Source organism: Perca fluviatilis, chromosome 14 (genome assembly GCF_010015445.1).
Source record: "Perca fluviatilis chromosome 14, GENO_Pfluv_1.0, whole genome shotgun sequence".
Taxonomy (NCBI): domain Eukaryota; kingdom Metazoa; phylum Chordata; class Actinopteri; order Perciformes; family Percidae; genus Perca; species Perca fluviatilis.
The window spans coordinates 27,490,373-27,517,654 of record NC_053125.1 but is presented as its reverse complement, the minus strand read 5'-3'; the positions used below and the strand labels follow the sequence as shown (position 1 = coordinate 27,517,654).

Below are 27,282 nucleotides of genomic sequence, written 5' to 3'. Positions count from 1 at the left end.
TTATTCTGAAATATAGCAATTTTGAGTTATTGCTGGTTTAGTGATAAATAGCAAGAGCGAAATAACCACGTTTTAATCGAAAACCTGATATTCTCAGTCTAAATCAATGAATAAACACATACCGTGTTTCTCGTACAAAGATCCACATTGTTCAGACTGAAGAGATGTTATAAACACTGTTTTGAAACTATAGCTGTGTGTTCACGAAGACCAAAAAAAAATACATAGTCTGTAACTGCCCATATGTTTTCTGATCTGATGCCCAGCCCACAGCAGCAGGCGGATAAGGGGGGGATAGGAAAATATCATGGTTTGGGTAAAATATGTTTAAAAGAAAACTGTTTTTGGCAGGAGAAGAGAAATAAGACCTCCTAGGTCAATCTCTTGACACCTTCATGACCTTTTCATCCACCTAAACCTCACTATAAAGTCATGAGGCCCTGGAACAATATGACACTACTTGCTCAAGTCATATTTCGCTTAGCCACTAGAGGTGGTTGCCAAATGTAAACATAAGTCATTATAGGCATTTTGCAGAAATGACTGATGGTGTTTGGTATAATTTTTCTTGGGAAGATAGAACTTTTTCTCAAAATAGACTGGGGGAGTTCTCTCAAACTCTAAATCAGTACTTAATGTATTGCTCAAACATTTGGAGACAGTCCTCACTATTATAGATTTCTGAGGGGATTGATATAAATGCATGAAATTATCTTTGTATATGATATGTTTATTACATAATAGAGGATGCATCCTCCATCCTGCAAGACTCTGCACTCTGCAAAGAGTATAAACATGTCAAAGTAGTCCTACTCTGCCCTCTGCAGTCATTCAGATACTTAAACATTACAACGATACCTGAAGTAACTGCTCTGTTTTTATTGTCCCAATGGCCTTTAATTACACATGTAGGCTAAATTGTTATACGACTGCAATTCACCTATCATGCAGCTCGTGATAAGCACACAAGTTAAAGTTGAGACTTAAAAGTTGTTCGGTTTGTTAATGTTCAGCTCAGCTCCTGATAGCAAGATATTCCAGTCAGTGTGTACCTGTCCCGGGACATCTCCTGCCCCATGAGAGGAAATGCTATGTTCTGTTGTTGTCGAAAACATTTGAAACGTGAGTTATCTGACTGAAATAAATATTCAGTAAATATACTGTAAATTTCCTTTGGGATGAATGAAGTATCGATCTATTTATACAGTGAAAACTCCAAAATCCAGATCTGCAACACACAGGAAACAAAGTGAGCACACCAACGACCAAAAGGACAAATATTTTTTTTGAGGGACTTCGATAACTGCACTCCGAGTGGAGCTGAGTTGTTGACACACACAACAGGTACTATTAAACATTCATCATTGCTTATTTTTTAAATTAAAATCAGGGTTGCCAGGTTTGCTCTCTCTCACTCTCAGGTGCTGCCTCCTCAGCAGTATTTACTTCTGACTGTATTCCCATGGCTGCGGTGTGTAGCTCTGCTGGCGTGATTGTTGGTGTTCTAGTACTCCTTGTTGTCTTGTGTAAATGTAAACGTAAGTCACAGCATGTTGATGGTTACAGCAATAACATATTCTACTGCGAAACACCAACTCACTGTTAGTTTTGATGTGAAATAGTATTTTCTTGTGTTAAATGAACAGATAAAAGATTATGGGCCCTATCTATCTTGTAAAATTGACAGAACAAAGAAAAATTATGAAAGACAGAATATAAACGTAGAGAAAAAGCTGGAGCCAATAGAGTTTCAGCTGAATAGAATGAGAATTGCAGAGGAGACTGTAAAGCCGACATGGCATCATGACTTTGCGTAAACATAAACGCCACTTTCCTAAAGCCAAATGGCGTGTTATCTGTACGCATTTTCAGGTATCCACGTGTATGTCTACGCTGTATACAGCAAATGTAAACATACCCACCACGTGGCATCGCGAGAATGTGACATACTATCGCGAGAACGTCACACATGTAAAAAAAAAATAAAAAAAAAATGGTTGGGCTTAGGAAAAGAACACAGGGAAAGGCTTTAGTAACACAAAAAAGCCACAAAAACACATAAAACACGACAAAAACATGCTTAGGACAACAATGAACGGTTGGGTTTAGGAAGGAAACATTGGGTAAGGCTTAAAAAAAAAAAAAAACGGCTGAAAATCGCCACACGCAGGACGCAAAACCGGCTCTCCCTGGTTGGGTTTAGGAAAAGAACACATGGAAAGGCTTTAGTAACACAAAAAAAGCCACAAAAACACGGAAAAACATGACAAAAACACGCTTAGGACAACAATAAACAGTTGGGTTTAGGAAAGAAACATTGGGTAAGGCTTAAAAAAAAAAAAAAAAAACGTCTGAAAATCGCCACACATGGTGACCAATTTGCATTGATAAACACGCTAAAAAGCGATTATGCATCTTGATAACCCGCCAAAATGGCATACGAATTGGCGTGTAATACATACGCCACTTCATGAGATCAGTCTGGTAAAGCACAAAGTGGGTAGGGAAGCTTTTGTAAATTCAACTCTTCTTCATACATTGCTCATTCTATTGAAATCATAGAACAAATTAGTTTCTCACTCCAATTGAAATATTAGTGTTTTGGATGATGCACAATGATTTTGTAGATTAAAAAGTCCAAACTAAATAGATAATGTCGCGACCCGACACCGGATAAGCGGAAGAAGATGGATGGATGGAAAAAGTCCAAACTAAATAGATAAAAAGTTTTCACAGCATGCATGCGTCTGCAGCAGCAAGCAGTTTCAGTTTTGTAATCATAGAAACATTACTCTTAACTGATTTTCATGTAAGTTGTATTGTTTCTGTAACTGACTTTAAGTGACACATTGTATTGTGTAGAGTTGAGCTGGATACTCGGCTGAAACGAGTATCCGGTACGGATAAAGCACTTTTGCCGAGTACGAATATTATACGAGTAATACGAGTGAATATCTGTGCTCGGATTGAATAAAAATCGTCATTGGGTAGCTGATTGTGTCTGCGTTCTGTGATAGGCTAGTCACACAGCGCCCCTCCCCTCCACACATACAGATTTATTGTGTTGCTGTCTGTGTCCCGCTCTGCTCACTCACACACAGAACACTCTCTGTCTCTCCCTCAGTCACTCAGGTTCGCGGGTCTTTTCCGTTAACGTTTAGGGTTTCTTCAGCTTCAGGTTTATTTTTTTACTTTGATTTGTAGTACTTACTTATTAACCAGTAGAGTTCTGGTAAACGTGGGGTTTGTTCCAAGGGCGTAAATCTGATCTAACAGTAGGGGGGGACAATAAACATAAAATTTCTGAAGAGCAATTTTTGAATGCTTAAAATAACATACCCCGCCCATTTCAAGACAACCCGACCCACTTCCGGGTTAAATCCTGCCCACTTCCGGGCTAGGCCCCGCCCAGTCCGAGTATAGATACAGATACAGATAATTCATATGGTTAAGAGATACAGATACAGATAATGCTGTACTCGCTCATCCCTAGTATTGTGTTTTATCTTTACAACTGATTGTGATTGTCAGGCGCCCCGCCATCTCTTGTTGCTGTTGTTGCTGCTGTTGCTGCCCTAGCCTTGTCTACAGTGAATTGTAAGTCACAGTTTGATACACATATTTTAAATACTGATGATCACATTATGGAAGTCTGGTTGTGCTGTACTGTATGGTTTACTGTATGTTGCTCTTTGGAATGAAAGGCTTGAGTGAATGTCTTATTGCTGCTGTTATGTTTTTTTGTTTTTGCCTTCCCACATAAATATGGACTGTTTTATCACAATGCTGCTGTGCTTTTGTGTGCTGTTTGATTTTAGATTACACAAAAGATGAGAAAATGGACAAAGCAGAGACAAATCCACTGTTACAACAGTCACAGAAGGAAAAAGAAAATGTGCCCAATATATTGATGGAGAAGGTAAAAGAGAGAGATTGAACATTTTGCAGATGTTTTATATGAACTGAATTCCTATATGTTGGACAATGTCCAATTTCCTTTTTTAATAACGCAAAATAGTTGCATAAAAACACCAGTCTTATTAGAGAAAAAGTTGCAAAAGAAAGCAAATTCGACAAATATCTTTATGTTTGACTAAACAAAGGCTTGCGCCCTGCTGGGGACATTTAATGCATTTCCTTTTATCGCTCTACTTTCAACATACAGTACATTACTGTTTACAATAAGTGCATTTAATCATGTGGTGACAACCCAAAAAGTGCAAGAACCACGCACATCAGCTTCATCAGATATGCTGAACTGCTTCTAGTACTACATTTAGAAACAACTTTTGTTATCTTATGGTAGATGTGTAGAGTTTCTGCTGTCATAATGTCAGTGGGAGCTCATTCCTCCATTGAGGAGCAAGGACAACAAACAGTCATGACTTTGTTAAGTGGTAGCTGAGCCCTCTCGTAGTTTGGGAGTAGTGACCAGATAGGCAGTAGCAGAGCGTAGTGGATGGCCTGGGGTGTTTGGTTTTAACCATGTCCTGGATATAGGAGGGCCTCAATCATTCACAGCACGGTGGGCAAGTACCAGTGACTTGAATGGTATATGAGCAGACACGTCAAATAATCTGGGTAGGTTGAAGACCAGCGGAGCTGCTGTATACTGGGCTACAGAGCTGTGATGGCAAATGCATTCAATAAGTGCCAAAAATAACTCAAAATAATTCTAATAAAGAGAAAGTAGCTAACTTTTTTTTTTCTGACTCTTCTATTCTTAAGTTCTCCCATCGGTCTAACCCTTCTACCAGTAACTAAGGAATGACTAAACACCTGCATATGTAACCGATGTGATCTCTGCGTTGTGTATAATTGAAGACTTCACACTTGCTTCTCAATGTTGTCGGATTTATTCTGGTAAACAAAGAATTATATCCTGGTCAGCCACGTAGTACACAGCGTACACACCCAGTCATTCACGGGCACACTGCTAAATCATGTACAATGGCATATATAATATCACAACACGACATTAAATTGAACAAATATGTGAACAAAACAATACAATATGTACCTGGTAAACAAAGAATTATATCCTGGTCAGCCACGTAGGACACAGCGTACACACCCAGTCATTCTAATTACAGATGGACAAAAGCAAATTAGCGACCTAGCATGCTACACTAACTAGCCGGCTAAGCTAACTAGCATGACCTCAGCACTTTCTGTACATTGCCCGAGATAAGCATTTCATACAGTACTTTAGGTATACATAGCCGTCGCTACATTCTACTGAAGTATTTATGCATCATCATATCAACATGGTGTGTAAATGAAATATTATTAAAAGAAACCATTAAAATGTGCTTATGACTGGGTGCAATCCAACCTAACACGGGCACACTCCTCGTGCACTGGCACTGCTAAATCACGTACAAGGGCATATATCTACAGAGGAGACGCCCACTGACCAACCACAATACAGAATGCCAAGAAAACCTCTTGGTAATTAAACTTGGTGGATTAAACCCTGGCAAGTGGAATCACTAAATAACTCTGTTACACATAGAGAGGGTGTACATTACATGTACATGACTTTAAAAGTATTAACCAACTTGTAATCTTGCATTGCCAACCCTATTTCCACAGCGCTGTGGATTAATGTCTTGCTACACAACAGATGCTTTCCAGGACAGGAGGAAAAAGTTCTCTGGGTTGTTTGCATTTGTTTAAACCAATCACAATCGACTTGAGTGGCGCTAAGCTCCGGATGGAGCCACGGCGTCTCTGCAAAATAGTCTCAGGAAGTAACTTGTTTTGGTGGAAAATATGCACGCTGCAAAAGAAAACGCCACATACAATATTAAATTAAGTTAACTGTTCAAACAATACAGTAACATTAGCTATTTAAATTAGCTGACACATGGTTAAACCTCATTGGCGTCTTACCAGTGTATCTCCGTGTGTACTTCGTCCACAGCCATCCCCCCAATCAGTCCCAAAACGTTCCAGTTAGAGAGGAAATGCCGTACATATATTCTTTGTAAATCTTTACAATCATTTTCAGAAAGAACCAAGCAGACCTGCCTTATTGCATGATCCAAATTTTCTTTAAAAGTCCAATTTTCAGCATTTAGCTTGCTAGCTCGAAGTTTGTTGTTTGTCGTCGAACAGAGTTTGAGAATGGCAACACACAGATGGGAAGGTGAGAGACATCTGGTGCATGATGTGAGGCAATTATCCTGAAAATACTGTATACTTCCATTGATTCAGACTACCTTGTAAGTTGTAATTAACTTTTATCTTGGTTATTTAACTACTATACTACCTCATGTTTGACCTATCTACAGCAAACATCCTAACACATCAGTGCCGTCTGAGTACTTTGTGTCATGAATATTTATTGTTCTATCAATACCACTTTTTTATTCAATATTCCACAATCTTTTTGGGATTTACAGCTAGTTTATTTCTTTTTTTTTTAGAATCCCACAAAGCTGAGCATGACAGATGGACTGTTCTTTGAACCTGCATTCATTGTCGTCAGTGGATCAATGACCCTTGACACCGTCTTCATCCTTCTGCTTAGACACACGTGGGGAGGTAACTAACACACTTATTTTGGGTAGTAGCAGTAGTATATGTTTTGTACTCATGGGTCGTATTATTGGTCTTAAATTCACCCATAATGTGAAATATAGAATTTTTAAGTGAACTTCTAACATTTAAAATTTTGTTAATTAGCTCAATGTCACATTTTCTACATTTCCAAATCCGGCCCAATTACATTTGAAGTTACTACATAGGCCTAAATAAGAGTTTTGCATTAGTAAAGTATGGTTCTGCACAATAAATCCTTTTAGCAAAAGTGCATTTTGGTTTTCAGAAAACAAATCTGCATTACAAAGTTGCAACAAGCTCTTAAGAACCAAAACATTCATCTTAATTAGCAGCCATACCTGAAGATATTTGGACTTTTATTGGGAAGTGAATGGTGTGTTGTTCTGCTGTCATTTCAGCTGATTTGGTTGAATCCATTTCCACAGTGTGTCACCACATGAGCCTGGGTGGTGTCCTGGTTGATATGGCTTTAAGTTTTATTCTAGCTGCTTATGCCAAGTACAGATGGAAACGTAAGTCACAGTTCTATTTATCTATCCCAGTTTTATTATATATCTTATTTGTGTTATATGTCTTTTTTTATATGTTGTTTAAGTTATGTTTTGTTATGTGTGGACCCCAGGAAGAGTTTTAGTGCTATTTTACTGGGAGCTAATGGGGATCCGAATTTCATATCCAATAAAGGCTTGACTGTAACTGCTGTGCCGATGAAGAAAAGTAAATAGTGTTACGCAGCATTATTTACATGTATACGTTATAAAAACTAACCAAGGGTTAATCATTTAAAATGTGAAAATATCTTTGATATTATTTAAAGTTATACTTCATGAGATTCCACACATTTTGTTGTCATTTTTATTGTAAGTTAGTCCAAAACATTCTTTTGTCTCATTTGTCATATATATCTAATGTCACAAGCCAAATTCTATCAGATAAAACAATTGTGATATGAATTACTATTTGCTTAACCCTTACAAACATTTCTGTTTCTATTATTGAGAAGGCGGAAAGCAGAGTTGGTGAAGAGAAACACACAGCTTCAAAAGTAGTTGCTGAAGACAGAGGAAGACGGAGAAGATGTGGTCAGCACACTGATGGAGGTGAAGACTGAACTGGAGAACCAGAGGGGTCGACTCAAAGAGCTCCTGGAGGAGGTGGAGGGGGAGCGGGAAGTAAACAAGCAGAATCTCCAGGCTGTGGAGAAGGAAATAACAGAGCGAGAGGCGACGTTTGACAAACCGGAGGAACTACTAAGAAAAAAAGAAGACCTACTGCGGGCCCAGTGGAAACTGCACCAGACAAAGAGAGATAATGAGAGACAGCTGCTCAACACAGAGAGACTGCTGGAGCCAATAGAGATCCAGGTTAATAAAATACACCAAAAGAAGGAAGTTGCTTTTGGGTAAAATACTCAGAGGGAAAAAAGTAATTATGTGTTATTTAAAGCCACCAAAAGTCTAAAAGAACCTTTTTTTATGGAGCAAATTATTACTGTAGTACTACAGGGAACGGCCTTGATTTATGCTCCATTGCTTCCTTGAGATACCGGATGAGAAGAATACCTTTATATGTTTAAATATTTTAAAATGCTTGATTTATTACAAACATTTTACTTGACTAAGTAAGTTTGTGGTGTGAAATTGTTACATGTTTGACATTACCATGTAAGAATATCTATTTTACCTTATCTTTTTTTACTTTTTTAAAGGATCTACAATGTGTACATTTGCTATATAAAATGCTTTTAGCAACGAAGGTGTGCTGCTTTTGTTTCTGTATCATCCAATCTGTTGTCAGTTTATTTAGTGTGCAGCAGAGAGTAAGAAATGTGTGAACATTTTGTACAAGCCTTCATCTCCTGAATGAAAAACAAATTCCAATCAACATGAAATGGTGAAGGGTGCTAAAGGAAGCAGACGCACAGCTCCAGTTTACAGTTCGGAGACTGTCCTAAGATTAAATATTAACCAGTCAGTGCTGTTCACTCTAATATAAAAACCAGCAGCCTGCAACACCTGACATCTATTTTTATGTTGTTTGCATTGTATTATAGTTTTCTACATAATTGTAAACGCTGGACTTAAATGTTTTCCTACAGCTGTGGATGGACTTTTTACAGTCTACTTAAGGATCAAAGCATAAAAGCAGGCATTCTCAAAATTTTTGATACTTTAAAGTTTTAGTAGTATAGAAATATAACAAGCACATGTGCAAACCTGCACGAGAGGGGGGGCTGTAAATCGGAAAGAGAGGACTGTGGGTTTGCAGTTGTTGCCGTAATTCTAAGCTAATGAAGTGTGTTCAGTCGGCAAGGTAGTGGTATTTTTAACGGTTCCTATTGTAATTCTAAGCCGAGGAAGTGTGCCTGTCTGGCGTGTGGAGAGGACGGTGAGGTTGTGGGGTTTTTGCTGGTTCATACTGTAATTCTAAGCCGAAAAAGTGTGTCTGTCAGTTGGTTACAGAGCTCCGCGTGAGCACGGGCTTCTATGACTGTCAATATAGCCAGCATCTACCGTTAGCTACTCCGCTGTGCAGTGGAGTAATGTCTGGCTATGTGAGACAATCGTCTAGCAACATTGTTGTGGATGCTGCGGTCTCAGCCTGGCAACCTCCGTGAACTTCGAGTCTGGCGGGAGAGACGACTCTCTCCAGTGTTTTGAATTTGTACTGAAGTAACTATTTAAAACAATAGCTGTCAGTATTACATATTGGACCTTTAAGTGTAGCTTGAAATTGTATGAAACAGTGTACAGTATTAAAGGGGGTGTATTATCACTAGGTGCAGCTGAAGTTCATGTATGATGGATGTTAAAAATCAAATAGATATAACTGATTGTATGCAGACAAAAAATGTGTATGTGGATAAGATTTGTAATAACATATATGGGTGTTTATATACGATGTCAGAGATAAACCGTATGAACTGAGCTTTGAGATTTGTTTGGCATTTAGTATCGTCACTGTTTTTTGTTGGGAATTAGCAGATTGTTGTAGGTATTTTGAAAATCTAAATAAAATAAAATCTAAAAAGCTTCTGTGGAAGTTTGTATTTTTTCACTGTGAAACATATCACTGTTTGATTCTACTGTAAAGAACATGAATCACAACTAAAACACAACTTCCTTGTTTTTTGGAAAGGAGGTTACTTCCTAACTGTTAAAGCTATAGAAAAAAGTTTCAGCACTTTTAAAAACAGACGCTACAAAGTGTTTTACAGGATGAAGATCAGCAAAAGAAGGAATGAAGACAAGAGCATATGTCACAAAATGTAAAGCTAGAAAGTTAAGAAAATCCAAAGAAAACAACCAGGTTAAGGATGCCTTTTTAAAAAGATTTTGTTTTGTTTTTTGGAGACTTTTGAGCTGCAGCACAAAGGCAGGAAAATCACAAGTCAACACACCTTACCTGATTACAGTTGACTGGATCAAAGTACAAGGTATTTCATTTGAGGACTGTGATCGCCAAGGAGACTGTAATGCACAAAGTGGGTAGGGAAGCTTTTGTAAATTCAACTCTTCTACATACATTGCTCATTCTATTGTAAGTTGTACAACAAATCAGTTTCTAACTCTGATCTAAATTTTGTTAATTAAAAAGTCCAAACTAAGTAGATAAAAAGTTTAAACAGCATGCATGCTGTCAGCAGCAGCAAGCGGTTTCAGTTTTGTAATCAAAGAAACATTACTCTTAACTCATTGTCAGGTAAGTTGTAATGTTTCTGTAAGTGACTTTAAGTGCCACATTGTATTGTGTTTTATCTTTCCAGCTGACTGTCATCCAGTGCTACATATTATATCATCACTGTCATGCGTACCGTCATCTCTGTTGTTGCTGCTGCTGCTGCCTTAGCCTTGGCTACAGTGAATTGTAAGTCACAGTTTGATACACATATTTAAAATATTTGTGATCACATTATGGAAGTATCTTTGTGCTGTACTGTATGGTTTATGTTGCTCTTTGGAATGAAAGGCTTGAATGAATGCCTTCCCATGTAAATATGGACTGTTTTATTACAATGCTGCTGTGCTTTTGTGTGCTGTTTGATTTTAGACTATTTCCCAAAAGATGAGAAAATGGTCAATGCAGAGACAAATCCACTGTTTCAACAGTCACAGAAGGAAAAAGAATTGGAAAATGTGCCCAACATATTGATGGAACAGGAGAAGGAGCTCACGCAGATGATGAGGAAAATCCAACCACAATGTACAAAGGTGAAAGAGAGAGATTGAACATTTTGCAGATGTTTTATATGAACTGAATTCCTATACATTGTAAAGACAATGCCCAATTTCCTTTTTTGATAACGGAAATTAGTTGCATAAAAATACCAGTCCTATTGGAGAAAAAGTTGCAAAAGACAGCAAATTCAACCAATTGCTTCATGTTTGAATAAATTGAGGTTTATGCCCTGCTGGGGGACCTTTGATGCATTTCCTTTCATCTCTCTACTTTCAACATACAGTTCATTGCATTTATTTTGCCAATATTCTTATTCAAAGCTGGTTAATTTAATCATGTTGGTACAACCCAAGAACTGCAAGAACCACGCAGGTACATCAACTTCATCAGATATGCTGAACTGCTTCTAGTACTACATTTAGAAACAACTTTTGTTATCTTATGGAAGATGTGTGGAGTTTATGCTAACATAATGTCAGTGGGAGCTCGTTCCTCCATTGAGGAGCCAGGACAACAAACAGTCATGACTTTGTTAAGTGGTAGCTGAGCCCTCTCGTAGTTTGGGAGTAGTGACCAGATAGGCAGTAGCAGAGCGTAGTGGATGGCCTGGGGTGTTTGGTTTTAACCATGTCGTGGATATAGGAGGGCCTCAATCATTCACAGCACGGTGGGCACGTACCAGTGACTTGAATGGTATATGAGCAGACACGTCAAATAATCTGGGTAGGTTGAAGACCAGCGGAGCTGCTGTATACTGGGCTACAGAGCTGTGATGGCAAATGCATTCAAAAAGTGCCAAATCAAAATAATTCTAATAAAGAGAAAGTAGCTAACTTTTTCTCTTCTATTATTAAGTTCTCCCATCGGTCTAACCCTTCTACCAGTAACTAAGGAATGACTAAACACCTGCATAGAGAGGGTGTACATTACATGTACATGACTTTAAAAGTATTAACCAACTTGTAATCTTGCATTGCCAACCCTATTTCCACAGCGCTGTGGATTAATGTCTTGCTACACAACAGATGCTTTCCAGGACAGGAGGAAAAAGTTCTCTGGGTTGTTTGCATTTCTTTAAACCAATCACAATCGACTTGAGTGGTGCTAAGCTCCGGATGGAGCCACGGCGTCTCTGCAAAATAGTCTCAGGAAGTAACTTGTTTTGGTGGAAAAAATGCACGCTGCAAAAGAAAACGCCACATACAATATTAAATGAAGTTAAGTGTTCACACAATACAGTAACATTAGCTATTTAAATTTTCTGGATACATGGTTAAACATAATTTTCTCTTACAAGTGTATCACTGTGAGAACTTCTTCCACAGCAATCCCACCAATCGGTCCCAAAACTTCCCAGTTAGAGAGGAAATGCCAAAACTTATTCTTTGTAAATCTTTACAATCATTTCCAGAAAGAACCAAGCAGACCTGCCTTATTGCACGATCCAAATTTTGTTCAAACGCTGCCATTTTCAGCTTTTAGCTTGCTAGCTCGAAGTTTGTTGTTGTTTGTCAAAGTGAACAGAGTTTGAGAATGGCAACACACAGATTGGAAGGTGAGAGACATCCGGTGCGTGATGTGAGGCAATCATCCTGAAAATACTGTATACTTCCATTGATCCAGACTAACTTGTAAGTTGTAATTAACTTCTACTGTGGTTATTTAACTCCCACACTACCTTATGTTTGACCTATCTACTGCAAACATCCTAACACCTCAGTGCCATCTGAGTACTTTTTGTCATTACTATTTTGCAATACCACTTTTTTCTTCAATATTCCACACTCCTTCTGTAATTAACAGCTGGTTTATTTCTTTTTTTAGAATCCCACAAAGCTGAACGTGACAGATGGACTGTTCTTTGAACCTGCATTCACGGTCGTCAGTGGATCAATGCCCCTTGATACCGTCTTCATCCTTCTGCTTATACACACGTGTGGAGGTAACTAACACACTTATTTTGGGGTCAGTAGCAGCAGTATTTGTTTTGTAAATTCACCCATAATGTGAAATATAGATTTTTTATGTCAATTTCGAAGATTTAAAATCTTTAATTTTTAATTAGCTAAATGTCACATTTTCTACATTTCCAAATCTGGCCCAATTACATTTGCAGTATAGGCCTAAAGAGTTTTGCATTAGTGAAGCATGGTTCTGCACAATAAATCCTTTTGCAAAAGTGCATTTTGGTTTTCAGAAAACATATCTGCATTACAAAGATGCAACAAGCTCATAAGAACCAAAACATTCATCTTAATTAGCAGCCATACCTGAAGATGTTTGAACTTTTATTTGAAAGTGAATGGTGTGTTGTTCTGCTGTCATTTCAGCTGGTTTGGTTGAATCCATTTCCACAGTGTGTCACCACATGAGCCTGGGTGGTGTCCTGGTTGATATGGCTTTAAGTTTGATTCTAGCTGCTTATGCCATGTACAGATGGAAACGTAAGTCACTAGTCTTGGATTCTCATTTTCCAGTTTTTTTTCTTTTATGAATTTGAAGCAGCATTGTTGGAAACAGCCTGAAAACATTACTTCTCTTACACACGTTTTATCAAGACTTATTTGTGTTATAGGTCTTGATTTACATGTTTTTTATGTTATGTTTTGTTGTATGTGGACCCCAGGAAGAGTATCTGCTATTTTAGTTGCAGCTAATGTGGATCTGAATCCGAATTTCATAGCCAACAAAGGCTTGACTGTAATTGTTGTACCAATGAAGACAAATAGTGTTATGCAGCATTATTGACATGTATAAGTTATAAAAACTAACAAAGGATAATCATTTAAAATGTGAAAATATCTTTGATATTATTTAAAGTGATATTTCATGAGATTCCACACATTTTATCGTTATCAGTAAGTTATCAAATAAAACAATTGTGATTGTGATTACTATTTGCTTAACCCTTACAAACATTTCTGTTTTTATTATTGAGAAGGCGGGAAAGCAGAGTCGGTGAAGAGAAACGCACAGCTTCAAAAGGAGTCGCTGAAGACAGAGGAAGACGGAGAAGATGTGGTCAGCACACTGATGGAGTTGAAGACTGAACTGGAGAACCAGAGGGGTCGACTCAAAGAGCTCCTGGAGGAGGTGGAGGGGGAGCAGGAAGTAAACAAGCAGAATCTCCAGGCTGTGGAGAAGGAAATAACAGAGCGAGAGGCGACGTTTGACAAACCGGAGGAACTACTAAGAGAAAAAGAAGACCTACTGCGGGCCCAGTGGAAACTGGACCAGACAAAGAGAGATAATGAGAGACAGCTGCTCAACACAGAGAGACTGCTGGAGCCAATAGAGATCCAGGTTAATAAATTACACCGAAAGAAGGAAGTAGACTTTGGGTAAAGTACTCAGAGGGAAAAAAAGTCATTATGTGTGACTTAAAGCCACCAAAAGTCTAAAACAGAAACTTTTTTTTATAGAGCAAATTATTACTGTAGTTCTCCATTCCTTACTCGAGATACCGCATGAAAAGAATACCTTTATATGTTTAAATATTTTAAAATGCTTGATTAATTACAAACATTGTACTTGACTAAGTGACTTTGTGGTGTGAACTTGTTTGACATTACCATGTAAGAAAATCAGCTTTAGCTTACCTTTTTTACTTTTTTAAAGGATCTACAAATATGTGTATATTTTCTATATAAAATGCTTTTTTGCAATGAATGTGTGCTGCTTTTTTCTGTATCATCCGGTCTGTGGTCAGTTTATTTAGTGTGCAGCAGAGAGTAAGACGTGTGAACATTTTGAACAAGCCTTCATCTCCTGAATGAAAAACAAATTACAATCAACATGAAATGGTGAAGGGTGCTAAAGTCGGCATCTCCTCACATCTATTGTAGGGCTGCACGATATTTTGTTTCATTTCATTTCTACATCGCGATGTGCGCATGCACAATAATCACATTGCAGGAAGTTGTGATGTTGACACTAAAACCTTTTTGCTGCTTGATAGAAAAGTAATCTTTCATCGTTCTCCTTTTACATGATTGCTACCAGCTGACCCTTCCCCTTTAAGACAGGTGGTCATGTGACGTAACGTTAGTCTGACGGGGTTTGTTTTGGGAAGTGTTGAACGGAGGTTCAGTTGAAAACCCAAAAAACAGCTAAAACTATATTACTGCTTAGAAGTGTATTAACCCGAAAACAGATAAAAATGTATAATAATGCTATAAAAATATTGGTATGTATTGTAAATGGATCATGGTTTTGACTGTCTGCTTTCAAATGAAAGAGAGTAGGAGACTGCTGCAAAAAAAAGGAGAAGGTGCGAGGTTCATAGGAGCCGATTTATGTTTTCCTCCGTGGGTGCGCACAGGCGCACGCCTTAAAAAAAAAAGTCAAAAATTGTTTGCATTTCAGAACCTTAGAAAATGGACAGCGGCCGACACGAACACACGCCTATTAACTCGATAATAAAGCCGTAAAGTAGGATTTCAACTCCGGACAGCGCCACTTCTCAAAGATAGGATTGGAGATGAAAAGTTTAACTGACACGTAACCGCGATCAGCTTCATGGGAAATTAAGAATCAATGCCACCGAAATAACCAATCACACTATGACAGACGCTCCACTTAGCACCAACTGCAATGTTTAATTTTAAATGAATGTCTAGTCTGGCACACGTGGGTGCTCAGTATTTTCCGTGGGTGCTCGAGCTCCGGAGCACCCACGGTATCGGCGCCTATGGTGAGGGTCACTGATGTTCATATGTGAATCTTCCTGTATGTGCCTTCTGACTCTGGTGTGCGTACCTTTTGGCTTGTATTTGCTTTAGCTTATTCCTGTACGTGCCGTCTGACTTTTGTGAACGTGCCTTTTGGCTCGTATTTGTATTAGCTTATGTTACCCTACAAGGGCTTAAAGATTGGTGAAACAAGCCAGCTGCGTCTAGGGGAGTGAATCAAAAAAAAAAAATGTTAGGGCACCTTGCTCTTTGGATGCGAGGGTTTTAGTACTTCAGCATTTAGAGGAATTACTCACCGAATCTACTAGGTTCGGGGCTTTGTTCATTTTCATTTTTATTCAACATAGCTTATTTGTTTTTTTTTTCTCTGCTTCATATAAAATAAGAATACCTGAGCTCGTGTTGAGCTAGAGAACCAAAAAACCCGTGAATTTTTTGTGGCTTTTTTGGAAGACCCTATTTTTCCTCCACCCCTGCCATACAGGCTGGGGACACCCCACGGGGGACAGCTCAGACTCCTCTTTAACCGCCCGCGGCGAGTTGCAGCCTGGCGGGGACCGATCTTGACAGTCAGACCTCCTGTTATCTCCCAGCGGAGTGCATTTCCCTACCCGCTCGGATGGTCAGAGCCCCCGAGTGCTTGGCCTCCCTCAGCACGGTGACCAAAGAAGGCTAGCGGGTGTCCTTCGAAAGAAAGGGACCTTCGGTGATCCTGGGAGGAGCGGCCTTAAACTGTGAGTACTTAAGAAAAATCATTTGATCCCCTCGGGCAGTGCTTTAGATCCACAAGGGGATAAGAGCCTGTGAGTTGGGGACATCTAGGGTGATAATCAAAGCCTCTTGCCTCGCCTCCGGGTTCCCTGACCCCGGCGAGGGCCCTTTAGTACAGGCGTGTGTCTCTCTAATAAACTAACAAACAGGGGAAGTATCTGAAATAACTCCTTTTAATATAGACCAAACCATCCGCTCCGCTGACGGTAGCTGGTGTTGCTGTACGGCAGAAGAGGGCATAGTAGACGCGGGGGTTATCGAGGGGAAGGCATAAAGGGAGTTGGCTTTTGATGAGAAAGCGATACGAAGCCTCTGTAACTGTCACATCGCTCTTCAGAAGTGAGACTCTCCCGTGTGTAGAAAACTATCGTAAGCGGCAGCTGCCGCTGAAAAGTGATGCACATACTTTTCCATGGGTAGTGCAGCTACAGCAGTCAGTGTTTTATGTACGCTGCAAAGACAAACTAAATCACTTGTTTAATGCAATGTAATCACAACGTCTCCCATTTTTCACCGCAAAAACACTGCTACCAGCCAGGCTAAAGCTAATATACCAGTAATTAGCCTAAAGAAACAACTAACATTATGGTTCGGAGCCACAACACTGGAAACGTAACACTAATCTACAACAGCAGTCTGTGTAATTTACACTGATTTAAGTGCTCCTGGATACACAGAGCTTGTTACTAGTGTGTGATATGCAGGCTCTGCATGCACAGCAAACCAACAATCACAATCAATGTTGATCAATTTATCTAAAAAACAAGCAGACCCTGCTAGTCGACCATAACCTGAAATTTAGAGGAAGCAACATGCATGCATTATTAATATCATTCACTTTAGCCTAGATCGATACAATTATATGAATACAATGGTCTCATGTCAGTCAACCAGTGTATTTCTTCCTAATTTCCCTCTCCAAAATCACTTCAGAAGAGTAGTAGTCACAGCGCTTACTTGATTTGGTTTTTGTAAAGCATTAAAGTTCAACAAAGAATGGTTCACATAAGAAAATTTCCTTTTTCATTTAGATTTTGTGTGTAGATGCACTCCCCTACAAAATCAACCCAGTAGCTGAGAATGATTTAGTATTTCTAAATATGGCTATTTATGTCATCTTGTGAAAATCTTTTTTTTATATCGCAATATATATCGCAGGAAAAAAAAGATATCGCAATGTCAGTTTTTTTCCAATATCGTGCAGGTCTAATCTATTGTGATGTTCTTTGCATTGTATTATATTTTGTTTTCTACATAATTGTAAACGCTGAACTTAAATGATTTCCTACAGCTGTGGATGGACCTTTTAAAGGCTACTTAAAGCGTAACTCTTGCTAAAATGCAGCCTAGGGTCTTTTTGTGAATGTACCCGGGTCAAACTTTAGTTTAAAAGCATATTTAGGAAGGAAGCGCTGCTTTTAAGACTTACCGTATTTTCATTTTTCGGTCAAATGGCCTTTTGAATGGGAGTAATAGGGGCACCTTTATGCTAGCCTCAAAATAGCCTCAAAATAGCTACCTTAAATACACTGGTTCACAAAAGATATACTAAATCTGTGGCTACTTGTTTTGATATCGACTCGTTTTGAGTCAATATCAACAACAAGAGCTACGGTGAGTTGTTCAAAACCTCTCTTTTTAGTAAACTCTGTACACAAACAATGTTGTCAGTGCTTGAGTTCATGTGTAGAGCTCCTGGTGATACTTGGAGCAAAGTCTCATGTTGTGTCAAACCTTCTTAGTGTTTTAAAAATAGCTATTTGAGGCTAGCATCAAAGTGCCCCTATTACTCTCATTGAAAAGGCCATTTGACCGAAAAACGAAAATACGGTACATCTTAAAAGTGGTGCTTCTGTCCTAAATATGCTTTTAAACTAAAGTTTGACTCGGGTACATTCACAAAAAGACCTTAGGTTGCATTCTGGCGAGAGTTACGCCTTAATGATCAAAGCATAAAAGCAGGCATTATTTGTGATACTTCTAAGTCTAACTAGTATACAAATATAACAAGCGCTTTCCATACAAACCTACATATAAATGCTGCAGAGTAAACACACCTTATCTTGTTATACACGCCTAGGTTCAAAGTACACATTCGTCACTTTGAGCGCCCGGCATACTGAGAGGTGAGACGACTCACACACAACAGGTATGTGGGATTCTCAAATGTTATGATTTATTATATTCACGTATAAATATAGAAAGAAAGGAGGTATTCCTTCACAACAGAAGTGTGAGATTGTTATGCCTCACTGTCTTTAGGGGAGGTGGTTTTAATATTACCTCCGCCACTCAGTGATTTTAATCCTGCCCGGTGAGTATGTGGGTCATTTGACAGCCCTACCCTGTTATACTGTAATTACAATGCAACAGCCTTTATGTGACGTCCATTTTAAAGTAGATCTCTGAGTTCTTTTTACGCAGGAAGAGGTGCTTGTCCTACTTTACTTTATCAGGTCAGTGTGAAATTTGTTTAAAAATGGAGCAGGTAAAAAAGGTTTTCTTACTCTGAACATGCAAACACCAAGATATAGACCTATTTGAGAAGCAAAATGACGACTGAAAAGATTAAAGACATCAGGAGAGAAAAAGCTAATCAAATGTGCTGCTGTAATGTCGGCTACAAGTGGATACAGAATTTCTCGTTTGAGTCCTGTTTTAACCTATATTTGTTTACATTTAAAAGTAGGCAAAGTTAGCTATTAGCTGGATTTATTTGATACAGAAGCAAACCTAAAAAAGTGAATTTCATTTCCCACCTCCTCCTGTAATGTTAATCCTGTATGAAGGCCTTGAAAATAACCGTTTGACAGCCAGATCTATTGGTTGTCATTGTTAATGCACACTACTTCAGATGCTGCACACCTAGATAATGCTGCTAAACGCTTATGAAAACAATATTGCTTTAAATACCTTCATTCTACAAATTTAAATTTCATAAAAGTGTATTTGAATTTGTAGCACTCCAGGATGGTTCACATCAAGGATGGACTTCTCAGACCTGTCAGTGTTTTCCGACACATCGTTGTCTTACTTCTCCTAAACCACTTATGTGGAGGTAACACACACACACACACACACACACACACACACCACACACACACACACACACACACACACACACACACAAAAATCGGCAGCTCTTCTTTTACTTTTGTCTAAAGGCCAGTTTTGCCCAGTTCAATATTGTGTTTTTTTGGTTACACATATACACCCGTAAGGCACTATTGAGTCATTGTCATCATTTAGCATTTGTTGGCTGTAGTTTGGTAGATTAACTGCACAGTTTGCTCTAATCAGCAAGACCTTTACTCCATGCATAGGCAGTAAAGACACTCACACTAGTTGTGTGAGCTGCTTTCTGTCGAAATTCATCACTTTAGAAAAAAATAATTACAATAATAATACAACGTTTTATATACAGTATGTGCACAATTTTTTCTTGAAATAAGATAAAAAATTATCATGTAACTTATGCACGTAGCAGTAGTTAAGTGTGTAAGTTACTTGACAAAAATAAGTTAAATTAAGTCAACGTTGACTTGTGGTATCACAGAGGACATAAAGAGTCTCCTGGGTAAAAGTCCTGTTTGTTCGGCCCATCCCTACTTATGCAGACGTTCTTGCACCCCTGCACATGCTGGCTCATGATTATGTGGGTTATATAGGAATTCAATTGTGCATTAACTTTCGTAGGCATAAGTACAAACAGTGAATGTGAATAGTCTGCCTGTGGGAATTATATTTTCCCTGCTTATCAATAACATTTGAACATGTACTGTTTTGGATCGGATAGTGTTAAAAAGGAATGTGATCAGCATTTTTAAAAACCCCGAACGCTGCATTACAAACACTGAAATTCTGTAACTACGTGACTTTGACTTTATTCGTGCCACTTGATGCATACAAGAAATGCTTGTAGATCAGAATCTCTAAAGACGCGTCGGAAGCTGCAATCAACAGTTCATGTTTACTGTGAATATTCGACCTCACGGTGGTAAATGTGTATTAAAACAGACCTACTGTCTTCCAGGTCAGTCTCAGGAGATAGGTCCACCTCAGCTCGTCGTGGCGATGCTCGGTGATGACATCATTTTACCATGTCAACTGGAACCTCCGAAGAATGCCGTTTCTATGACGATGGAGTGGGGACGACATGACCTGGAACCCAGATTTGTCCTTGTATGGCACGATGGTCAGGAACTTCTGACTGACCAAAACAAGGCCTACAAGGGAAGAGCATCAGTGTCCATCAACAACTTGACGCTCGGAGACTTTTCACTGAGACTGTCCTCAGTGAAGATCTCTGACAACGGGAAATACAGATGCTACTTCCCAAAACTGAATAAAGAATATTTTGTTGAGCTTATTGTTGGTAGGTAAACTGACTACACTGTTCATATAGAACTCTTATAACTTATAATTTTACAATATCTGTACACTGATGTGATGATTGAGGTATAAAGGATGCTGTACATCATCCAAAGATTGGACCAATCATTTCTCATTAATATGTCTCATCATTAGGTGCTTCCTCCTCACCTGCTATCAGTTTAGCAGGCCTCCATGAGGCCACCAGCGGAGTGATGCTAGACTGCAGGTCTGAAGGCTGGTATCCAGAGCCTGAGGTGTTGTGGCTGGATGGTGAGGGAAACCTCCTCTCTGCTGGACCTCCAGAGACAGTCAGAGGTCCTGATGATCTCTATACTGTCAGCAGCAGAGTGACTGTGGAGAAGAGACACAGCAACAGCTTCACCTGTAGAGTCCAGCAGAAGGACATCAACCAGACCAGAGAGACACACATTTATGTTCCAGGTAGAAAACTTTTCATAGGTTTCAGCTTCTTTTCTGTCAAACATCAAGTCTTATTTTCTATAAATGTTGTTTTCTCTTTTATTATTTCAGAGGATTTCTTCGTGTCTCCATCTAGCTGTAGTGCATCTGTTGCCATGAGCGTGTTGTTTGGCCTCATGTTTGTTCTCACAGTTGTCCTTTTTGTCTGGAAATGGAGACAGAACAAAATCGGTGAGCAAAATATTTGAAGTTTTTAATGATGGATTTACTATGGCTTATTTTTATGGTTCTGATAACATGATACAACACAGCATAACAGAAATGTACAACACTGTTTCTGTTTCAACACAGAGATCAAGATGCAACTCAAGAATAAAAACAAAGAGGCAGAGCAGCAGGCTTTAATGAAAGAAAAAGTGAGCAGAGAGCAGCTCATGGAAGAAAACAAGAAAATAAAAGAGGAGTTACAGAAGAAAGAGAAAGACATGACACAGGTTATTGATACATTGACTGAACTGGGACAGGAACTGCAGAAGCAGAAAGAACAACTCAATGACCAAAAGAAGAAGGCAGAGAAACAGGCGAAGGAGAATGAAGAGAAGGTTAATTCAGTGGATAAAGAAGTATCAGAGAAGGAGGGAGATAAAACAGCTAACAAAGCTCAGGGATACTTAAAACTCAAAGAGATCATAACAGAGAACAAATGGTACCTGGAGGAGAGAAAGAAAGAACTTCAACAACTGGAAATGAACACAGACAGACTGATTAAGAGGACATTTGACTTAAGAGAATTACAAAGAACCTAAAGGAAGGACAACATACAAAACCACATGGAGCAAATAAAGAAACAACTGGACAAGACGGAGGACATTCAGAGGAACCTTGACTCAGAGAGAGAAGGGAGTGGTTTCCTCAATCTTAATTAAATAGGCTATAAACCGAACTTTTACATAAATCATGTATCATCACATGACAATGTGAAAGGTGTCACATGCTGATGAAGCTACAGAGAATTAAAACAAACAGGCAGCCATTTGAAAAACAGCTTTAGATGATTTAAATGTTGGATGGCCTAGTTAGGAACTGTACTTTATTTATCAAGATAAGGAATATATTGTGCAGTTAGTATGTGACATATCTGTGGATGTTTTTTCGTTTGCATTTTTTATTGTTTGATAAAATGTATTGTTTGTTTGATCTTTTTACTGACTATGTTTTTGGTTTTAATACATGCTTGTCTGTTTTTATTTCAAGTTTTCATTGGTCAAATTGTTCTCATTGTGTGAGTGTATTTGAACATTTTAGGCCAACAGTCTGCTGTAGATGTATAAATAAACTTTTTTTTTTAAAGAAAATTTTTTGGTGCATTTTTAGGCCTTTAATTGACAGGACAGATGAAGACATGAAAGGGGAGAGAGAGGGGGGAATGATATGCAGCAAAGGGCCGCAGGTCGAGTCAATTTCACATTTTAACCATGACAAATATATTTAATATTAAATAGATAAACAAATATATAGCAACACTATGCCAAATTAATTCAACTTCATTATTGTTCTAGCTGACATATAACCAAACATCAAATAATTAACAAATAAAAATATGTATAAAAAAAACAAAAGTTATACACTAAAAAAAAATGTGGGTATACATGTTATTAGGATCTCTAATTTTCCCTCTGTATCTGCACACTTAAAATCACACAGACTGAGCAAGTTTGTGGTGAGACCAAGATGGCCAGCAGCCACACTCCAGTTTCCCAAATCCTGTGGAGTTCAGCTAAGTTAATGTGGGGATGCTAAGGTTAACTAGCCTAGCCTATAGCCTACATTTTGCTGTCTGCAAAAGACAGAGTAACTTAAACGTACCATATAACTCCCACAAGTGCATACAATTCGACACAACTACACAAGCATTTTTTTAACCTTTTTAACCGAACGTTAACGTTACTGTGTCAACAGACTATTGTCTAAATGACCGAGCTAACAGAGCTATGTAAACAGAGCCAACATGAGAGCACCCGACTGCAGACGTCAATAATGCAGTGTAATGGAATAATCTCCCGATCAAACTCCGCTTCCTGAAACTGAAACTGCCTCCGGAACCCAGTTAAGGTACAAAAAATCTATTCAACAAAAATAGTGATGCAGTTAAGTGTTTTTTCGCTCAGCCGAGCCCTCTCTGTTGCTTAGTGGAGCAGCCTGTGTCAGTCAACTCTTTTACTCTTTTCCCCTCCCCCGACTCCTGAACATCACTCACTCATTCGGGCATGCACTGCGGTCTCATGAGGAAACGCAGCTTTTTGATATCAAGTTTTTCTTGTTCCCGAATACAAATATTTTTTTAAGTATTTGTTCGAAATAAGTATTCGTAAAAACCACGTTATTTGTGCCTTTCCGAATAACGTATACCGTATTCGGGTTTGGCTCCACCCCTAATGTAAAGTATATATTTCTCTCAATTGTATGCAGATCTTAGATAGATAGATGTTCAGATGAGACCAATGGGAAGATTTCCTTTATTGTTTTAAAGTGTTAAGTTAAAAAACAGGAAAACAAATGCTGAAATGCAGCATACTTTATGTTCTGCATAGTTTTCCAACATTCAATTGTACTCTGGTAAACATTTGTGTAATTAGTTTTCTAAATTTGTGGTTTGGTTTTTCAAAAAAGTTCATCAAATTGGAGTAAAAATAGAAAGTTTGAGCAGAAAAGAAACTCCTCACTGCAGCAGCTGGTTGATGTGTCTGTAGGATGAAAAGTTTCTGTTAACACAGTATAAAACCAGCAACCAGCTGCTGTCGTGGTTTATCTGGTTCTAAAACCATAAAATCACAAATTGTCCAAAGTCCAAAGTCTGGACCAACAACATGCAGCTTTTTTTCAACATAAGCAGACTTTGAATTACTATCACAGTGTAATACAGTCTAATAGAAAGGAAATAATTATACTTCTACTTGATACTTTTCTAATGATCCTTTATGTTATCACAACTTAGTTTTGCAGCATCGTAATAGCAATTATCAGACCAAGTTAAAGCAAACGGAATCACCATGGAGGCTGCTGTGTCTGTAAATCTACAGTGTTGAAATAATTAACCTGTTTTAAGAAAGCTAAGACAAATACCACCATTTACAGTATTTTATGTTCCAACTGCAAACCAATGTGACTGTATTCTTCCTTTAATCTCATCCAGCGGCTGCTTTAAAGTGATTAAAGTTGAGAACATATATTGAAATTCAGAATGTTATAGCTTAAACTGATCCTGGTTTCTGGGGTATTTGTCAGGTAACTCTTTGAAACTTTGTTAAGCCCTGAATAAGTTTAAGTTTTAATGAAAAGTAGACAATGTGTTCCACCAACCGTTTTATTTATTATGCATCTGTTCAACTGGTTTGGATTCTGGCTTTTTGTCCTCTGCAGCCTCCCAGTAACCACAGGTAACCTGACTCATTGAATTAGAAAATGCTTTGAAAACTACATATCCAACAAGTCCTCATGCCTCATGATTAAACATGTTTACTTGCCGTAAAAAAATCATGCAATTCTATCTCTCAGGCTTATGGTTCTGATAACATAAGACAACATAGTAAAACAGAACTGTATAGCACTGCTTCTGTTTTTACGCAGACATCAAGACACAACTCAAAGATAAAAAAAGAAGAGAAAGAAAAGAAGACCACACGCTTTAAAAACATCACAGAGCAGCAGAGTTTGATGGAAGCAGAAGGAAGCAGAGTACAGCTCATGATAAAAAACAAGAAAATGAATTAGACGTTAGAGAAAAAAAGAGAAAAACATGACATGACAAGAGAAAGGTTATTGAAACATTGACAGAACTGAGTAAGGGACTGAAAAACCATAAAAAAAACTCATCGACCAGATGCAGAAGGCAGAGACACTGGTGAGGGAGATTGAAGAGACGGTTAATTTAGTGATGAAAGATGTATTTGAGACGGCGGGAGATAAAACAGCTAACAAAGCTCAGGGATACTTAAAACTCAGAGAGATCAGAACAGAGAACAGCTGGAACCTGAAAGAGAGAAATAGAGAACTTCAAAACCTGCAAATGAACACAAACAAACTAATGCATATATGATGACATTACTAGAATTACATGGAACCTAAAGGAAGGAAAATAAGGACAAAGTAGAGAACAACATGGAGCAAATTAAGAAACAACTGCAGGACATAGAGACAAAGAGACCAATTCTTTAAAAAGAGATCAATTTACTTGTTCCTAATTTCAACATTTAATAATTAAACCTGCTATAATCAATACTTTTATTTTAATAAACTATCACATGACAATGTGAAAGGTGTTGTATGAAGTAAGAATGTTAAATAAGGTTGAACATAACCCAGCTACAGTAAAGATGAAAGGAAATGGGAAAATATACAACAAAGTTATGTCCCAGTCAGATTTAAACTGGAGACGTTGTATGGTCAGTGTCTAGTCCACTAACCCAGGGTTGCACCACATTACTGTATGTTGAAGCCAAAGTGAGTCGGACTATAGTTTGTAATAACTCACATATAATATACTTCAGTTTTACTTCAAACTGATACACACAGTGAATTAGTCTATGGTATATATATACACAACAAGTTAGTTTTCTTTGTCTATACGATCCCTAAATTATTTCTGCTCTGTGCACAAAATGTGAAAAGACAAAACTAAATCAGCCTGTCAAGCTAGCTGGCTGGCTGGCTAAGCTAGCTAGCTCGACATACCTGGGCTGACATGAACTTACCGGTTCTCTGTTCCCTCCTCGTTGGTAAACGGTGGAAATTCACAAGTTCAAAGCGAAGCAAAATTGCAAATGTTGAAAAATTTTGTATGTTCATTGTTTGGAGCAGAGAAATAAAGCCACACACATTCCTAACACACACATGTGCCTGAGCGACATACTGTACCTCAGGTCCTCCACGTCACCAGATGAAGACCTTCACCACTGGACCATCTTCAGGGCCCATCAACACAAACAACCAGGAGGAAAAGGACCTAAGACTGAAGCTGCAGAAAGTGCTCATTTATCAACCTGCAAAGAAACACAATCTACAGTCTTGGATGAATATCAATTTCTCGGTTTACTTCCTGACTGTCTTATGCTCAGACTGGGCTAACTTCCTTCTAAACCCGGATTACACCCACAAGTGCTCAATGTAACTAAAACTGTAATAAAATGTTATGAATTATTGAGACAGAATTCATTTTAAGTTTTTCTAAAAGCTCTTTGATGGTTATAGTGGTATTCAATATAAAACATATATGTGAGTTCTATGTTACTTGTAACACTGCATTTCTGTCAGTGTATTACAAGATAGTAGTGTAGAGAAAAGAAATAGTATATCCAAAGTTTATAAAAGGGCATGTAAGTACTGGTTAAGCTAAGCAGCAACTTTAAACTTAAATGTATTTCTGAGTGCACACAGAGACAAACCCTGTGACTCAAGTCTGTGATGGAATTAGGAGACAAAGAGCAGGCAATCAATGATAAGTCTTATTAAAATGAAAGTGAAAATGTTTCTTGTGTGTTTGACCGATATGGCTTGTTTGACTTGGAAGGTCAGTTAGATAACGTGGTGATAATGGATAATATCTGGGGTTATGGCTAGAGTTTATCATTAACTTGTGCCTGTGTGTTGATGTACAGTTTAATGAAATGAGCTGCGTACTTTCACTCAGACTAATAATAATAATAATAATGGGACACACTGTGTAATTGCTGTGTTGTACTGCTGAGTAATTTACAGGACTATTAGATTGTAACAATTACATGCTTTCAACACAACATATTGCACTGAGGTCGTCCAATCAGATGCTCCTCGATGTGCCCAGATCCAGGTTAAAAAATAAAGGTGACCGAGCCTTTGCAGTGGCTGCTCCAAACCTCTGGACTAGTTTACCTGTTCATATAAGAACAGCTCGGACCTTCAACATTCAAGTCCTTGCTTAAGACCCACTACCATTGGTTGGCTTTTAATTCAAGTTTCGCTTTGATACCTTGACCTTTTTCTGCTGTTCATTATTTTGTATTTTGTATTGTGTATTGTTTGTGTGTATTATCTTTTTTTTTGAGGTTGTGGTTTAAAAAAAAATTGAACTGAACTGAACATATTGTACTGTATCAAAACATTTTACATCAGCAAACGTAAATAAATGTCCAAATCATTTTGTGCAGATATTCACTGCTGCCTATTTCTGTGTGTGCGTGTGTGAGTGTGAGAGAGAGAGATAGAGAGCGAAATCAATAAAACCTTAGTACATTGTTCAAATTAT

The 27,282-nt window shown here is 38.3% G+C and overlaps 2 protein-coding genes and 1 long non-coding RNA gene across 11 annotated transcripts in view; all 3 read left to right on the top strand.

Moving 5' to 3' along the window:
- Window positions 1-15,015, top strand: part of LOC120572202 — a 48,926-nt gene extending 33,911 nt beyond the window's left edge. Inside the window, exons 1-6 of one of the 5 annotated variants that reach the window (XM_039821401.1) lie at window positions 9,976-10,107; window positions 10,334-10,434; window positions 10,618-10,778; window positions 12,571-12,688; window positions 13,077-13,190; window positions 13,688-15,015. In XM_039821401.1, coding sequence (XP_039677335.1) covers window positions 10,374-10,434; window positions 10,618-10,778; window positions 12,571-12,688; window positions 13,077-13,190; window positions 13,688-14,091 — 858 coding nt within the window. In that variant the 5' untranslated portion in view covers window positions 9,976-10,107; window positions 10,334-10,373 and the 3' untranslated portion in view covers window positions 14,092-15,015. Of the gene's footprint in view, window positions 1-9,975; window positions 10,108-10,225; window positions 10,435-10,617; window positions 10,779-12,570; window positions 12,689-13,076; window positions 13,191-13,687 lie in introns of those variants that run through there. The other 4 variants (XM_039821404.1, XM_039821402.1, XM_039821403.1 and 1 more) reach the window with 4 other exon arrangements.
- Window positions 877-7,355, top strand: LOC120572210. 2 transcript variants are annotated; one of them, XR_005641386.1, is made up of 6 exons: window positions 877-1,122; window positions 1,208-1,344; window positions 3,532-3,597; window positions 3,819-3,919; window positions 6,432-6,549; window positions 6,966-7,355. It is a non-coding gene; the product is annotated as an uncharacterized LOC120572210 (long non-coding RNA). The 2 variants fall into 2 exon arrangements; XR_005641385.1 differs by having other exon boundaries at window positions 877-1,344.
- Window positions 15,016-15,928: 913 nt separating the features above from the next.
- On the top strand, window positions 15,929-22,343 carry LOC120572195 (butyrophilin subfamily 3 member A2-like). Of its 4 annotated transcripts, XM_039821384.1 has the most exons (7): window positions 15,930-16,171; window positions 18,289-18,357; window positions 19,170-19,266; window positions 20,242-20,583; window positions 20,736-21,023; window positions 21,114-21,233; window positions 21,354-22,343. In XM_039821384.1, exons 3-7 carry the CDS (start codon window positions 19,179-19,181, stop codon window positions 21,806-21,808), a joined length of 1,293 nt encoding a protein of 430 aa, XP_039677318.1. In that variant the 5' UTR covers window positions 15,930-16,171; window positions 18,289-18,357; window positions 19,170-19,178; the 3' UTR covers window positions 21,809-22,343. The 4 variants fall into 4 exon arrangements, with proteins under 4 accessions (XP_039677322.1, XP_039677318.1, XP_039677321.1 ...); XM_039821388.1 differs by lacking the exon at window positions 18,289-18,357 and having other exon boundaries at window positions 15,929-16,171; XM_039821387.1 differs by lacking the exons at window positions 15,930-16,171; window positions 18,289-18,357 and adding an exon at window positions 18,365-18,522.
- The last annotated feature ends 4,939 nt before the right edge of the window (window positions 22,344-27,282 follow it).

Coding starts and splice junctions, on each gene's coding strand:
- LOC120572195 (XM_039821388.1), top strand. CDS start 19,179: ATGGTTCACATCAAGGATGGACTTCTCAGACCTGTCAGTGTTTTCCGA. Junction 19,267..20,241: donor CCTAAACCACTTATGTGGAG/GTAACACACACA, acceptor ACTGTCTTCCAG/GTCAGTCTCAGGAGATAGGT. Junction 20,584..20,735: donor TTTTGTTGAGCTTATTGTTG/GTAGGTAAACTG, acceptor TCTCATCATTAG/GTGCTTCCTCCTCACCTGCT.